General features: G+C 50.4%; 1 protein-coding gene across 1 annotated transcript in view; it reads right to left on the bottom strand.

The window, feature by feature from the left end:
* Nucleotides 1-15,522, bottom strand: part of CPNE5 (copine 5) — a 91,627-nt gene that overhangs the window by 60,625 nt on the left and 15,480 nt on the right. The window contains exons 2-3 of the mRNA XM_081040344.1: nt 14,803-14,843; nt 14,008-14,054 (exon numbers count right to left, since the gene is read on the bottom strand). Coding sequence (XP_080896470.1) covers nt 14,008-14,054; nt 14,803-14,843 — 88 coding nt within the window. The remainder of the gene's footprint in view (nt 1-14,007; nt 14,055-14,802; nt 14,844-15,522) is intronic.

Raw genomic sequence — 15,522 nt, 5'->3', positions numbered from 1 at the left:
ATGGGAATGATCATTTACCTACATGTAATAGGGTTGTTGGAGGCTAAAATTGTTTAATTTATGTAATATATTTAGAAGAGAACCTGGGGCATAAAATGGGTGCTGTAAATTTGTGATTCCACACTCTAGTGTTTTCTAAATCCTAAACCCTGGCCCATCCACCCAGGAAATACATATGTATCTCCCAAGACTCTGAACTCAGCCTTGTCTCTACCCTGCTCACCTTGTCTGAACCTTGCTCACCTTCCGTGCCTGAGAAGTTTTCTGTCAGTGTCTAAACATGTCCCTTATGCTTGAATCCCCTGGAGGCCCGAGCTTTGAGTGGTTTCTCTCCAGACACACACAGGATAAGACTGTGTGAGAGGGAAATGCAGGGCTGGCCCTTTGCTCTTACAAACCAGCTACTCTGTTAAGATACAGGCTCTGCCCTCCTGTGGGCTCCGCACAACATCCAGAAATGCTCAGAAAAAAAGGCAGTAGAATGTGTAAAGTGTGCTTAGAGACCTGGAGAAGGCCTGAAGACTATTCACTCTGGCCACTGGCAGGAGAGGGAAGGCAGGAGGAGCCCTGGGGCCGGGGAGTTGCTTAGTGAAAGAGGGGGAGTAGGGCCACCCCCACCCCCACTCAGACCCTGCTCAGATACACAGACTCCCTGGCTAGGAGGTGCAGCCTGGGAAAAGATTTTCTCTGTTGCTTCCAAATTTCTAATACCCAGATCTCCCCTTCTTCCTTACAACCCACCTGCTGGGGCAGCTACCGCAAGCAGCTCAGGGAAGTCTCTCAACATCCTAGTCAACTCCCTGCCAATGCCCACACGTGGAGTCATAGGGGCCCAGAACTAGGGTGATGCAGAGGGGTAGCCAGACCAGGGGTCCAGGACCCCCACTGGCCAGGGTTCTCAGCTTATTATCTCCGTGAAACAACATGGAAAACCCTTCAGAAGCTGCATTTCCTCATCGCTAAAATGGAGCAAATCATTCCTTCCCCAGGGGCAGGATGGAAAGGAACGTGCCTGAAATACTGCACAGAGTATCTGCTGCATTGTTGGTCTTCCATACCTATAATAACCCTCACGTAGCCCTGCTGTGTGCAGACACTACGTGCTTTCCATATATTAACTCGTGTAATCTTCATAACAATTTTATGAGGCAGTACTATTATTATCCCATTTTACAGATAAATTAGGAAAAAACTCAGGGAGATTGAGTGAATTTCCCAAGGTCACACGGGAATGGGTGGTAGGAAGAAGATTTGAACTCCAGAAAATTGGGGTCCAAATCAGTAAGGGGTTGATGTAGTCACTACCCAGTAAGAGATTGGAACTATATCCTACCCAGCCTTTATTCCTGCTGCTTTCCCACCCCCAGCCCAACCTCTGAACTTATGCAGTGCTTCCTGTCCCTTCCACCTTGCTGACTCTTTCTGTGGGGTCTAAGTGGTTCTACAAGTCAGGTGGCACAGGTTAGTGCCCCTGACCTATACCTCTGCTCATCCCCCCAACCCACCTCCAACCCCCCCCCCCAACACACACACACACATACACACACACAGTCCTGGTCCCTCCTGTGATTTCCATACATACTCATTGATTATCAAGTTGACTTAGAACCTAAAGATTTTAGAGCTGGAAGGAACCAAATCCTCTCAACCAAGGAGAAAAGAGAGGCAGGAAAGAGGGTTAGAGTGTTCTCACAGAGGTCACACAGCTAATTAGGAAAACGGCGTGGAGCTGAGGTGAGGTGGGGCCCTCAAAGTGCCCTGTACTCTCAGAAGCAGGTCAAATGCCCCTCTCTGGGGTTTCTTCCTTCTATCAAATCCTCTTCCTTCTTCTTTGTATCGTGACTGCTCATCTTCAAAACACTTCCACACATCCATGATCACATTTAACCTGCCACTGACCTTGTGGAGCTGATATTATTGTCATTCCCACTTTACAGACCAAGGATCGGTGCTCCAGAGGACCTCCCAGAGGCACCCAGCCATGGAGGTCAGGGGACCAGGACTCCTAGGAGTGACAGAGGCTGTGTCCTATGGTATTCACCTCAGCCCCCTGCCTCAGGAATGAGTGGGTGACTCTGAAAGCCTGAACAATGCTAATGGCCCCTGATTTAAGCAGCTCTTGCTTTTTACAAATTACAGCTGGATGGAGCTTGCGAGACCTCCCCCGAGCTGCAAAGCCCCTAGCGGCTGCGCTGGCTGGGACAGAAGGAGGCCGGAGCTGACAGACTCCTCTCTACCCTGAAGCTGTGCTCCCTTCCGCAGCATGAGCTCCCCTATAATTTTCATATATTATTGATGGCTCCTTAATTGGGGATTCTAAAAGCCCTGCTGTAGAGCCCAGCCCTGGCCCCTCGTGAATCATGTTCACCGTGATTAAAATTACAGGCTACAAAGCTATCCGACTTACACAGAAATAGGACGAGGGAAGGTGCTCGGCTCTAGGAACAGGGCCTGGGTGGGCACACAGGGCTGGGGAGGAGAAGAGCCTGAGGTGTGGGCACCTGGAAAGAGGGCCTGAGTTTCATAGGGGGACACAGAGGACCTGTTTCCATGCTAGGCCTACACCACCTTGTGTCTGGAACGTTCTCACACTGGAGGGGGCCAGGATTCTGTGGCCACCCCTCCTTGTAGACTGAGGAAAACCAGGTGCAGAGTGAGGAAGGAGCTTGTAAAATCACACAGAGAGAACCATGACTTCTTGGCCCGGCGGCCTCCAGGACCACGTCCTGTGTCCTTAAGGCCTCTGGGTGAGGAAGGGCGGAGGCTACTGAGGAGACCAGGCTCCAAAGGCCTTCCCAGTGCCCAGGTCTGGACAGAGAAGGTTCTCTCTCTGGCCCAGATTCCAGCAGTGGGCCTGTGAAATTTTACCAAGCTTATAATAAAAGACATCCTGCCTAAAAGCTTAGTTCCTAATTAGCCATTGTTCCAGATAATCTGTTAAATTATCCTGGCTCCTAGGGAAATCACCCTTTTAGCAATGAGCCTGGCTGCCAAGCTGCTGGCAAAACACTTTCCACCAGCCTGTCCCTAGGTCCAGCCTGGGTGCCTGAGCCCCTTGGGTTTGGCTGAAGTATGGCAGGGTGGGGGCACTGAGCAAGCCCCACCCTAAAGGCATATGTCCCCCCAGCACACCCCAAAAGGTCTATAGCTCCTACCAAATAACATCAGGGTGTCTGAAATATCCTCAGTGGTGCCTTCCTCTGGCTAAAAGCACTGGTTTCTCACTTAGGGCTTCTCACAAGAACAGCCAATATTGAACATTTCTACATGCCAGGCACTTTACATGAATTAGCTCATCTAATCCTCACGGTAGACTCATGAGCCTTAGCGCTTGCATAAGAGCCCCAGCTGGGAAGATGGTAGCCCAGATTCAGACCCAGTTAACTTGACTTCAAGCCCAAGCTCAGCCAAACAGCTCAGCCAAAACTTTAAATGCACCTGGGTGCTACCACGAAAGAGTAAATAGATTTAGCGGCTCCCGAGGGACCTGGCCTCGAACCCCAGGGCTTACCGGGACAGCAGACTCCTTTCTTCAAATAAAATTGAGGGCTCCTGTCTCATGTATTGCCCAGAACGGGCAAACACCTCTGGCTGACTGGGGGGAGGGGCAGTCGGAGCCTCCCACAGACTCACAGTTGGCCCCGGGGGAACCACATCAAACCCTGGAGCTAGAAAAGCCCCCTCTGAAAGTCAGGGCCTGGGCACGTGGAGGAGGGGGGACCAGACTCAGGAGGTAGCATCATACTCCAGCTCTGCCAATTACTGGCTGAGTCACTGAGCGAAGCAAGGACCCCTCTGGCCACTGTGTGCAGAAGAGTCCTGCTTTCTCGTCTGGGGTGTGGTGAGAGCCAAGGGGCGTCACAGGGTGCTGCTGATGTGAAGCCTGCACAGGGCAGTAGAAACGTCAATCATCCTCCCGTTGAAGGGGGACCCCACAGGGGCAGAGTCTTCTCCCAGCTTGTCTGCCGGTTTTGCATAATAACAATATTTACCAGTGCTGGGCATAGCCAGGCACTGTGCTGAGTGATTCTGTCATTGAGTCTCCACCACAGCCAATGAGCAGCCATGTGGGTCCCATTTCACTGATGAAAATCAAGGCTCAGAGAGGTTAAGGGAAGGGGCGGAGTCAGGGTTTAAAGGGACATCGTGACAGTGCCTCAGTGTGCCAAAGTGGGTTAAAGCCCTAACCCAAAGACTGTAAGGAGGTGCCCAGAACCCATCTGCTCCCCAAGCCTGGTCCTGGACTGTCAGCTCCTGGCGACAAGGAGTCAGGGCCCTGGAAATTCAGCTGCATGACAAGAGCAAAGGCCACTAAAGGCTGTCCAGGGGACCCGAGGCTCAAGAGCGGCATTCTTTGCAGGGGCAGACACCTGTCTGCAAAAAAACCAACCCCACACTCGTCTTGGAGTCCACCTCCTAGAGAGGCTGGTATCCTGCTTTGGGCTTTAGCAATAATAAAGGTCCATTCGTTACTTTAAATCTTTCGATAAAGGTCTCTGTTGCATGGCGGGGGTGAGGTTCTGTGTTAGTCCTCAGGGATCCCATAGTGGGCTCACTGCCTGGTGGAGGGAGGGTCATTTCATTGCAGATTTAAGCTCTCGGCCATCAGACAAACTGGATCCCAACTGCCTTTGCCCAGCATGGTCTCATCCCAGGACCTCCACAAGACCACCGTCTTCCTGCTTCTGCCCTTTCCCCTGTGATCTACTCTGCCAGAGGTATCTTTCCTCAACATAAACTAGGCTGCATCACTCCCCTGCTCAAAACCCTCAAATCGCTTCCTGTCACACTTAGAGCAATGTCTGAACTCCTACATGGCCTATGAAGCCCTGCAGGATCTTCCCAGGCTGGCCTCTGTGACCACATCACCCACTGTATTGATTGTTCACACCACTTAAACTATACTTGGCCTTTTTTTTGTCCTTTGAGTACAGTGAGCTTGTTCGCACCTCAGGGCCTTTGCACTTGCTGTTCCCTCCACCTAGAACACCCCCTCCCAGACTTATACATGGCACCACTCTGGACTCAACTCCAGTGTTACCAGCTTCTCAGAAAGGCCTCCCTCGATCCCCTTAACTAAAGCAGCCCCCTTCTCCCTGGTCACTCTCAATCTCATTACACTTTTTCACAGCACTTATCAATCAGTACCTGAAATTATGCAATTTTTTTTTTACAGATTATACTAAGCCTCTCCGGAGCAGGGACTCTGCCTTCTTGTTCTCCACTATGTGCCTGGATCAGTGTACGGCATATAGTGAATGGTCAATAAATGCTTGTTCACTGACTGCTGACTCTTTGGAAACCATTCATAAATCTACACGCAAATTTTACACCCAACAGGGTTCCCAGTGGGGTCCACTCTCCCTTCCCCACCTAACCTTTCCCCAATCTCTAACACTCTGGACTCAGGTCAGGTTGAGTCACTGCCATCTCACAGACACACAGGGCATTCCCACTTCCAGGCTTTGCTCATGTCAGGCCCCATTCCTGGAATGCTCTTTCTCCCTCCCACCATCCTTCAATTTCCAGGTCTGGTGCCACCTCCCCCAGGAAGCCTCCCCAGCCCTCCCGGGTCTCTCCCCACTGTGAAGTGCTGAGAATTCATGTCGAAACTCGTTGGGTGGCTCTTGGCCTAGTTGTGGTCTGGAACCTGGGGCCTCTGGGAGGATCTGTTCCAACACTCTCATCAAGATGAAGAACACAAGGCTTTTAAATCCTTCTACGTCTGTGTCTGGTCTCTGCAGCTCCCCGGAAGATCTCTGAGGATAGGAAACGTCTTGCTATAGCTTTGTACCCTGGAGGATACCAGAGTGTCTTACTCAAGTTACTTCCCTTCTCTTGGCCTTCATGCACCTATCTATAGAATGGGTTACCAGTGTAAACTGCCTGGTACATTGCCTGCACCCAGAGACCATCAACGATGCTATCCATAAGAGCCACCTTTTACCCAGTGCTTACCTGGTTCCTCCAAAGTATCCTATGTTCTCTCTAATCCTTAGACAATCCAGCAGGTATTACTAGTCACCTGCTTTACATGTGAGGAAAATGAGGCTCAGAGAAGATAAGTGTCTAACACAAGGCTACAGAGCTCCAGGTACTGGGGTCCTGACACAAACCCAGGTCTGTCTGACTCCCGAGAACACCCCAAGACACCACCCTTTCTCTGTGGTCCAATAGAGAGAGAACCCTGGTTTTCTAGCTGTGTCACCTGGACCAGTTTCTTCACCTTTCTGGGTCTGGGGATGATTTGTACCTGCCCGCAGAGTTGTTATAAGGATTAGAGATGATGAGTATGAAACACAGGGCACACAGCAGGCACTCAGCAAAGGGCGCCATTTTGGTTGACTCTGATTCTCTGATTCCTAAACAATCAGAGTCATCGGGAGCACTCTTGGCTGTGAGGAGGGGGTGTCTGGAGGACTCAGAGAGAGCTGAAGGTGGGTCAGAGTCAGATACAGGCATGGGCATGGCTGGAGGATTTCCTGTGGAGGAAGAGAATGAGGGTGGGGAGTACATCAGACTGTGTGGGTGCAGGGGGAGGAGGGGCAGAGCTAAGGAAGAAGGTCGGTCCAGGCCATGAGGTAGGGTGGGGAAAGCTTGAAGTCAAATAGCTCGGGTCTTGTTCTATTGTCTACAACATATTATTTTAAATTATTTTTTTAAATGAGTTTTATCCATCCTCGGCGTGGGAGTCACATTTGAAAGATACTGACTAGGAGGCCTCACCTCATATACATTATCTCCTGGGCCCTGGAGAACTCCTATTAACAGAAGGATATTAGCAATGGTTTTTCACAGCCACCAGGAAGGTGTGGAGAGACACGGGGATGGTTAGAAGTGTCCAACAGGCACTTAAGCACTTGTACAAGCAGGGCGTGAGAATCTGCCAAGACCAGCGACCTCAGGCCTTGGAAGTAGGTACAGGCTTCTGATGCCCCCGGGCTCTCCCACAAACGGGAGACTGCTGTGACATGACCCTCACCAATGCTGGAGCGTTGTCCCTCGGCCTGCCACCCGTGAGCCTTTCAAGCAAGAGGAAGAGCTTATAAGAACAGGCATGTGGCTGGGGGCCACTTGCTCCTATTAGGTTAGCGTCTAATCTAACCATTAGACCATGTGAAATTGCCAACATTTCCTAATCGCAAATCCATACAGTTTGACCCAACGTGCTGGTGCATGTGGCAGAAATCAGCCCAAGTCCTGCGTTCACAGTTGTGTAGGCCCCAGGGCCAAAGTTGTGTGGAAGCAGAGCTGTGCCTGCACCCACTCTAACTGTGGGAGGCTGCTGGGGTCTGCCCCAAAAAGCCTGACAGTTGTGGACAGCCAGCTGGGGTTAGGGGGCTTCATAACAGATATGAATCCCAATCCTGCACCGATGAGCTGCGTGGCCTCTGATAAGCTGCTTCAACTTCCCCAGGATCAGTTTCTGTGTGTGACGTGGGCCAATGACATCTCCCCACAGGTTGCTGCAGCGTCAGGGTTGAGCCAGCAGAGCACAGAGCAGGGGCCAAATCAGTGGTGGTTCCTTTCCTATGGCCACCTTGACAGTTGGAGAGGCTCTACCACCAGGCTACAAAGTTGATGTTTGTCTCAGAGGCTTGGAGAACAGGTGAAACCCCTGTGGTTTTGAGAGTCACTGGACTCAGGGGAAAGCCCTTTCCTGTTCAGGAGGAGCTAAAAGGAAGAGGAGGGACACTGGTTGCCAGGGGTAAGCGTGGGGAGATCTTCAGAGCCAGAGCAGGGAGGATGGTGGGGTCTAGAAGGAGACAGGAGCCAAATAGGCCACCACTCAGACAGGCAGGGTTTTCATGGGCAGACTAAGAGGAGATGCCCCAGGAGGGGACAAAGGCACTAGAAAGGCAGGGAATGGGGCGGGGGAGAGGGTTCCCACAATGTGCCTGTGTGCCATGCTGCAGTGCTCTGTCCGGCATGACACAGGTCCGGCATTTCCTGGAAGCGCCCCTGATGAGAGACCCTTCCACACAGCGTTAGGATACTTCCCTTCAAGCCCCTCTCTTCCTGGAAGCCCTCACTCCTTGGACTCCAGGTCCTGGAGACCCAGGCTAAGGAGGGGACTCAGGTTTTAAAGGAAGCCTGAGTCTTCAGGTATGCTGGCTGTCACTCTGCACTCCTCGGGAGGGCAGGCTTGGCGTAGTTCACACGGTTACCAAGGGTGACGGGACCTTAGGTGACAGAGCACCCAAGTACTCAAGCTGGACAATATCATATTGCAATCGAAATTTCCAGGCATTTTCACAAGTTTCTTAGTTAGGCCTCCCAAGAAGGTCTCCTAACCCCATTTTACAGATGAGTAAGCTGAAACTTGGAGAACGGAAATACCTCACGCAGATCATATAGTCAATAAATATCAGAACTGGGATGGGAACCTAGGGTTGTGAACATCAAGTTCAGGGCCTCGTCTCATCTGACAAGGCATTTGACTGTTATTCATGATGTCCTCAAGGACCATGAGAAATACGGGATGTGTTATAACAAAGTTATATAGATGCTAGGCAACTGAACAGCATACCCCAAAGGTCAACTAGAGAACCGAGGTCAACCTGGGAAAGTTCTCTAGAGGAGGACCACAGCACTCCATCCTATCCAGCCGCTTCTCACTCGTGTGGAAGACGACTGCAGCAGACTCGAGACCAGGAGGCAGAACCAAGAGGCTGAATGCACAACCGTAATTCAACATGCTCTTCACAGAGCCTACAACAGACTGACTCTACCAAATGACCCGTAACGGAGACAACTGTAAAATCTCACATTTACGTTCAAACACTCAGCTGCCAAGTCTGAGCTGAGGGAATCCTGTCTGAACAGCAGCTCGTGTGAGAAAGACACAGGAGCCCCCAAACTCAACATGAAGTAAGTCAAAGACTCCTGTCACAAAGGCCAGTGGAATACTAGATAGCGTGGACAGAGGTAGGTCCCTCAGAAACAGACACACGGAATGCAGAGACCAGGGAGGAGTGTGATTGTGTAGTGAGGAGGGAGCCAGCCCATGGTGCTTGGGGCTGGACAAGTGAAGGGCACAGGACGCACACGGAGGAAGAACATTTACAAATGAATGTATGTTCCAGGGCGCGTAGCAGGGCTGGTAAAGGGGTAAGAGGCCGTGATGTACAGAGGAACTACTGAAAGAAATGGTCACATTCTAAGTCTGTCCAACAGCAGCCTAATAGGGCCCTCTTCAAATACTGAGGAAATATTGAGCCCTCTTCAAATATTGAGGAAAAGAACGTGTGAAAGAGAAAATCAACTTACTTTGTACATCTAAGGAGGGCAGAATTAGGAACAAGTGGAATTTTACCCTTTATATATAATTATTACAGTTTTTACAACATCATGTTCTAGAAACCATTTTCTCATTACCTCTCTGTGCTTCAGTTTCCAACTCCATGAAATGGGGTCAATAATAATAATAATACCTCCTTTGTAGGGTTGTGAGGATTAAGTGAGTTAATATATATAAATGCTTAGAACAGAGCCTGTTACTGTTACGTAAGCGTACGCTATTAGCATGGCTTTTGCTGTGACTGTTACCTCCCTGAATGGGAAGTGAGTTCCGCTGGTTGTGGACAGGTCCCCATTTGTGTCCCCAGTATTCTCCCTGTCACACAGTAGGTGCCCAACACATGCTCGTTGAGTCAAAGTTACGTGAAGGCACATATTAAGGCTCTCTGAGGATATCATTCCAAATACTCAGAGTTGAACCGTCATTCCCAGCTGGTGTTAAACTAGTCAACAGGCCCAGGCTTCTCAGAAATAGACTGAGCACTCTGGCAGGGACCTGTGGTCGTGCTGGGTGGGGCCACATGCCCTGCAGGTGCTATGGGTCACCCAGCGGAACACCCTAAGATTCCGGGATACCCATCTCCTCCTTTCCAAGGGTCCCTCAGCCAGGACCACCACCTGGCAATCCTGCCTTTCCCAGGACACGCAGAAGGCCCTAGCAAGCCTTGATGCAAATAGTGCTTGATTTCCTGGGCTAAAATTACATCTCGAGTCAATTTTTATAAAATGCGGTGACAGATTTCGGTGCTGGGAAGATGGAGCTTTCTCGGAAGGCATTAAAATGACCCAAATGGTTAAAATCAGCTGAAACCTGGCAGGCCGAGGCTGCAAGAACAGTGTCCTCCTTCTGCGGCCTTGTGCAAATCCAGGGTCTGGGCCCTGCCTGGAGAAACTGCTGTGCCTGCACTTGACTCCCTCTGGTTATAGGATGATTATCTCTGGGCCAAGATTCCACTACGTGGCACTTTGCAATAAACTAGCAGGTGGGGCGGTTGTAATCGGTTTTGTTTACTTGCAAAGGCAGTCTTCCACCCCAGAGGCAGTTCCATAGAGACAGATTTGGAATTTTCTTTAAATTCTCCATTCCTGATACTTCCCTCTGGGGGTCACACAGAGAAATCAGGCAAAGAAGTAGGACATGGACACATTGGAGTGCATTGTCCCTTCTCCAGAAATACCTTGAAGTCTGAGTCCTGGGGGTACTGTCGGGGTCCAGGCCAGGCCACCCCAAAATTTCCCACAACGGCATATTGAGTCCTTGGAGTTAATATTACTTAACCAGCAGCTGGTGCAAGTAAGGCACGTTGAGCCTCTCTTGTCTCCTTCAATGCAGGAGGTAATTCTCCCCTGTGAAACGTGCCCTCCTTGCTACAGGGGGGCTAAAAGAGACACCCTTATCACTAGAGTTAAAAAATCCAGGGCCAAAAATGCTTACATAAACACAGCTGTTACTCCTTTACTAATTTACTACCCATGCTCAAACTTCGTTTCGATTCCTCAGTAGTGAACACCCAAATCTAAGTGTCTTTGTCCTGTCATTTCCTCACAAATTTATCACTTCTTTGCTTTAAAAGTATTTTTTAAAAAAAGTCTGGTTCATCATTTCAGAGAGCGTCATCATTTATGATCTCCTGTGTGCACAGATCAAATTGGTTTTTCTCTTATGTCAATTTTATTACTAGTCCAAGAACTCAAAAAAGGTGTGGGGGGATTCTGCCCCTCCCCAATAGTACCCATGTAGCTGAGCTCTGCCACTGTCACCCCTGAAGGCTGGGCATAGTGCCAATTGCCTCTCGTAAATGGGGTCAGTCTCCTTGATCTCTAGGGACCTTCTTGCTCACTCTGAATTCTGACCCCGTGACCCCACCTGTCCTCAGCTCCCTTCAGTTGCCTCTTGCCAGCCTCACACCCTGAATGCCAGCCTCGCTCTTCTGCTTGCTTTCTGTTCTGACGTCTCTGTTTGCCCCTCTGGGTCCACTCCTGCCCTTCTCCACCCTGCTCAGTGCTTGGCAGGCTGACCCGTGTGGACTGCGCCAACGCCCCGCCCCACTTCCAAGTGTGGTTCCACACAACGGAGGCCCTGGCAGGAGAGCAGAGAGAGGGGAGAGGGGGAGGTTGCCCGGGCTGACCATGTCCCTCCACTGAGGGCTCCTGCTCCTGTCCCAAAGGTCCCTTGGGAGAACTACCTTCCTCCCTTACCTCCTTGGGCCTGGAGTAGTAATGGCTTCCTTGTTGCCAGCCCCATGATTCATCACCTCTCATTAGTTTCCTTAAACCCTGCTCACTCCTTTATTTTTTTTTTAAGAGAGAGAATTTATTCTTTTTATTTCTATTTTTTTGTACTTTGTTTTTACACTTTATTTATTTTGACATTCAATAGTATTTTAAATTATTTTCAGGTGTACAGCATAGTGGTTAGACATTTATATAATTTAGAAGTGATCCCATGACTAGTTTAGTACCCACCTGGCACTATACATAGTTATTACCATATTATTGACTATATTCTCTATGCTGTACTTAATATCCCCATGACTACTCTGTAACGACCAATCTGTACTTCTTAATTCACTCACTCTTTTATAAATAGCCCTTTATCTCAGCCCCCAGCTATCCAGGACCTGGACTGACCTGCTCATTCTGGCCTCTGTCCCTGCCTTTGCTTAAGCCACCATCTTGGCTACTGGGCCTGTGTGCTGTGGCCCTTGGGCTTCACGTAAACAACCAGCTCTTCCCAGGGGACACTCCCACTGCACCCGGGTCTAGCTAGCGCTGATTCTGCCACCTGAGGCCCATCCTGTCACTCTCCACAGAATAAGGAGGTGGAGCCCAATGGTCCTTGAAGTTCTTTGACCCACGTCCTTCTCTTCTTCACAGCAGAAACCCTTTAGCCAGATGGCTTATGTTCAATCAAATTCCATTTTTAAAAATCCAACGAGTTATCAAAGTGCTTTAGCCAAACATGGCTGGAACTTTCTCTCCTCCGAACTCCCATTTATGCTCACCGATACCTCTCACCGTTTCCTGTTAGGATTATTCATGCCTGTGAATCTCGGCTCCCAGGCTGCAAACTCCCTAGTTCCAGCTGGTGTTCAGGTGAAGCTTTGTCCTTCTGACCATCTCCCTCTCTCCCCATCACCCACCCGTACCCAGTTTGTTGCCTGGCATCTCATAAATGCTTTCTGTTGCAAATATTGACTGAAAGGCGGGAATGAACGGCAAGGCCCCAAACACTTTGGATAACGCTGTGCAATGATATTTACAGAGCAATGACTACGCACCAGGCCTGTGACATACCCATTTGTTTCGCCCCCACCATTGGCCTCCAAGTTAGGCGTTATCCCCATATTACACAGGTGGGAACTGAGGCACAGGGAGGTTAAGCAACTTGCTCCACGTCCCGCTTCCAGAACAGGCTTGAGCCAGGAGTGAAACAGACAGCAAGGCCTCGCACCTTTCCTCGGCTCCACCCTGCGGAGCCGTTGGTAACAAGATGCGATGCAGGCAATCCGGGACCCTGACCCAAACGGAGACAGGTCTCACTTACAGAATGTCACGAATGGCTAGTGGAGCAGGGCCCTTCTGAAGAGGCCTCTCCAGACTTTCCTGAATGAATCACTAAGAAATTAATTAGCACATTCCTGCTTTCTAAGAAGCCTGGCCAAAAGGCCTCAAAAAAGTAATTAGTTCATTTAGGTAGGCTAAACGTTTCCCCAGCAATCTGGTTTATGCTTTAATTGGCATTGAATCTTGGAGAGGGTGAAAAAGTAAACTTTAGCCCAGCCTCTGGGGAAGTATTTCCCATACATTTTATGGATAGAATTCACCCCTTTGGCCACTTGCTCCTGCCATGCCGTGTGAGGGTTGGGAGCAAGGCGGGTGATGCTCTGGCCAGTCCACCAATGAGGAAGATGAGGGTCAGTAACAAAGCCTGAGTTACGAAAGCTTTACTGGCTATTCTCATTCTCATCACATCATCTGCCAGGGACTCCCCAAGCTGTCAGCAGAGCTTGCAAGCCAGACTAAGAAACTGGGACTTGATTCAAAGCAGAAGGGAGTCACTAAAGATTTCTGGGCAAGAGGTTCACCTAACAAAATGTTCACATTAGCAGACCATGAGAAGGCTGCTATGGGTGAGATATGGTCCTAGATGCTGTACCCATGTCTCAGGGTCATGGACATCTTGGTGGGCATGGACTCCCTCTGTATCCTGTGTCTCGCCCTCAGACTAGGTTTCCCTGAGGGCTGGGCTCTGTCTCCCCTCAGACTGGGGCTCCCTGAGAGTAGGACTGTGTCTCCCCCTCAGAGAGGGCTCCCTGAGGCAGGGCTGTGTCTCCCTTCAGATTGGGGTTGCCTGAGGGCAGGGCTGTGTTTCCACTTACACTGGGGCTCCCTGAGGCATGTCTGTCTTCCCTCAATTGGGGCTCCCTGAGGACAGGACTGTGTCTCCCCTGAGACTGGGGCTCCCTAAGCAAGTCTGTGTCTCCCCTCAGACTGGGGCTCCCTGAGGGCAGGAACCTTCCATGTCACCATTAGTTTCTTCCTACTACAGAACAGACTCCACCCTCTGCACACCTCACGATCCCTCCTGGGGACTTGGACGCTGCAGTTGGAAACATCAGGTGGGATATCTCCAAAGACAGATGAACAAGCAGACTAATCAGGGACAGGCTGAAATTTCCGGGACTGGAAAGGGGCTGTACCTACCTCCCGCCACTGCTTATTCTCCATCCCTTGAGTATACATGACGCATACTGTGGGGAGAGGAGAAAAAAAGCATTAACACACCAGGCCAAGACGAATGTAGGACCCCAGATGGTGAGGGCCCTGGCAGGGCAGGTGCCGCGGGAGACTCCAGCGTGGGTAGCAGTGTTGGGTCTGGGGGAATGGATCAGCTTGGAGAAGGTGGCATGTCTAGGAGTACCCTTTGGGAAGGGAGTCAGAGGCCATTCACATCTCTGCCAGAGCAAGTGTGAAGGCAGACAGGTGGACGAGGTGGCACTGGGTGGCAGAGGTGTGGCAGAACATCTGAAACTCAAATCATCCCTTTAGGGCTCAAGGCAGCCTCACAGGCCTATTACAATCATCAGCCTCATTTCACTGATGGGCAAACTGAGGCTCAGAGGAAGCCAGTGACCTGAGTGGCACTGCTCTGGGCTAGAACCCTGGACTCCAAAATCAGTGCTCATTCCCGCAGAACACCGCTATCTGGGGCTCTTCAATATACCAGTTTCCCTGGAACTGAGAAGTTCTGGCCCCAGACAGCCTGACCCCTCCCAACCAGCTCAGTGGTGTTGAGGCTTCATAAGTATAGGGCCGGGAGGGGTCAGACGCCCCAGTTTTTTCTCCAGACTGTATGGGTGAAATATTAAACAGCCTTGATGCACGTGGAAAGGTGCCAGGCAAACAGCGCTCAGTAAGGGCTCAAGTACTGGCTGCGGCAATCAGTCATAATGCCCTTGGTGGTGGTGTTACTGTTATTATTGTCAGAGCAGAACTTACGTGGGTCAGACTTGGAAAACATGTCTTTGTCCAAAAGGTTCCTGAAAGAGAGGGAGAGAGCAGTTAGCACAGCCCAGGAGAGGAGGATGTGGGGTGGTGGGCTTCAGGCTGTTACTGAGACCCGGAAGCTGCCTCGGGCCTGGCCTCAGGCAACACAGGAAGAGCAGGAAGCTTATTAGGCGCTCCTGACAGCCCTCAGGCTGGGCACCGGGGGGTTTCTCGCCTCTGCTTCCTAAGGAGTACGGCTCCCTACCTCTCACCCCCACCATAGCCACGCAAGCTCCAGTTCCCTGGATCCCGCAGCCCCTTGTTCTGGGGCCAAATCTCAATCTGTTTTAGCCTATTCTAGAAACTCTCCTCTTACCACATCTCAGTCTCTCCAAAAACTAAAATCAAGCAATCAAAACTTATCCATCCAGGGGAGGCCGGACGGCTCAGTTAGTTAGAGTGTGAGCTCTGAACAACAGGGTTGCCAGTTCGATTCCCACATGGGCCAGTGAGCTGTGCCCTCCACAACCAGATTGAAGGACAATGACTTGGAGCTGGTGGGCCCTGGAGAAACACACTGTTCCCCAATATTTCCCAATAAAATTTATTTATTTATTTATTATTTTTTTTTTAATTTATTTTTTAAAAAACCTTATCCATCCAGTGTCCCATTCTCTCAGGGCTCTATTCACAGTTTATTCGATTGTCTCCTCTGTGCTGATGGATTAATGA

This window comes from Rhinolophus hipposideros, assembly GCF_964194185.1.
Source record: "Rhinolophus hipposideros genome assembly, chromosome: 3".
NCBI classification, from domain to species: Eukaryota; Metazoa; Chordata; class Mammalia; order Chiroptera; family Rhinolophidae; genus Rhinolophus; species Rhinolophus hipposideros.
The sequence above is the reverse complement of the archived record's forward strand: the minus strand, read 5'-3'. Positions and strand labels throughout refer to the sequence as shown.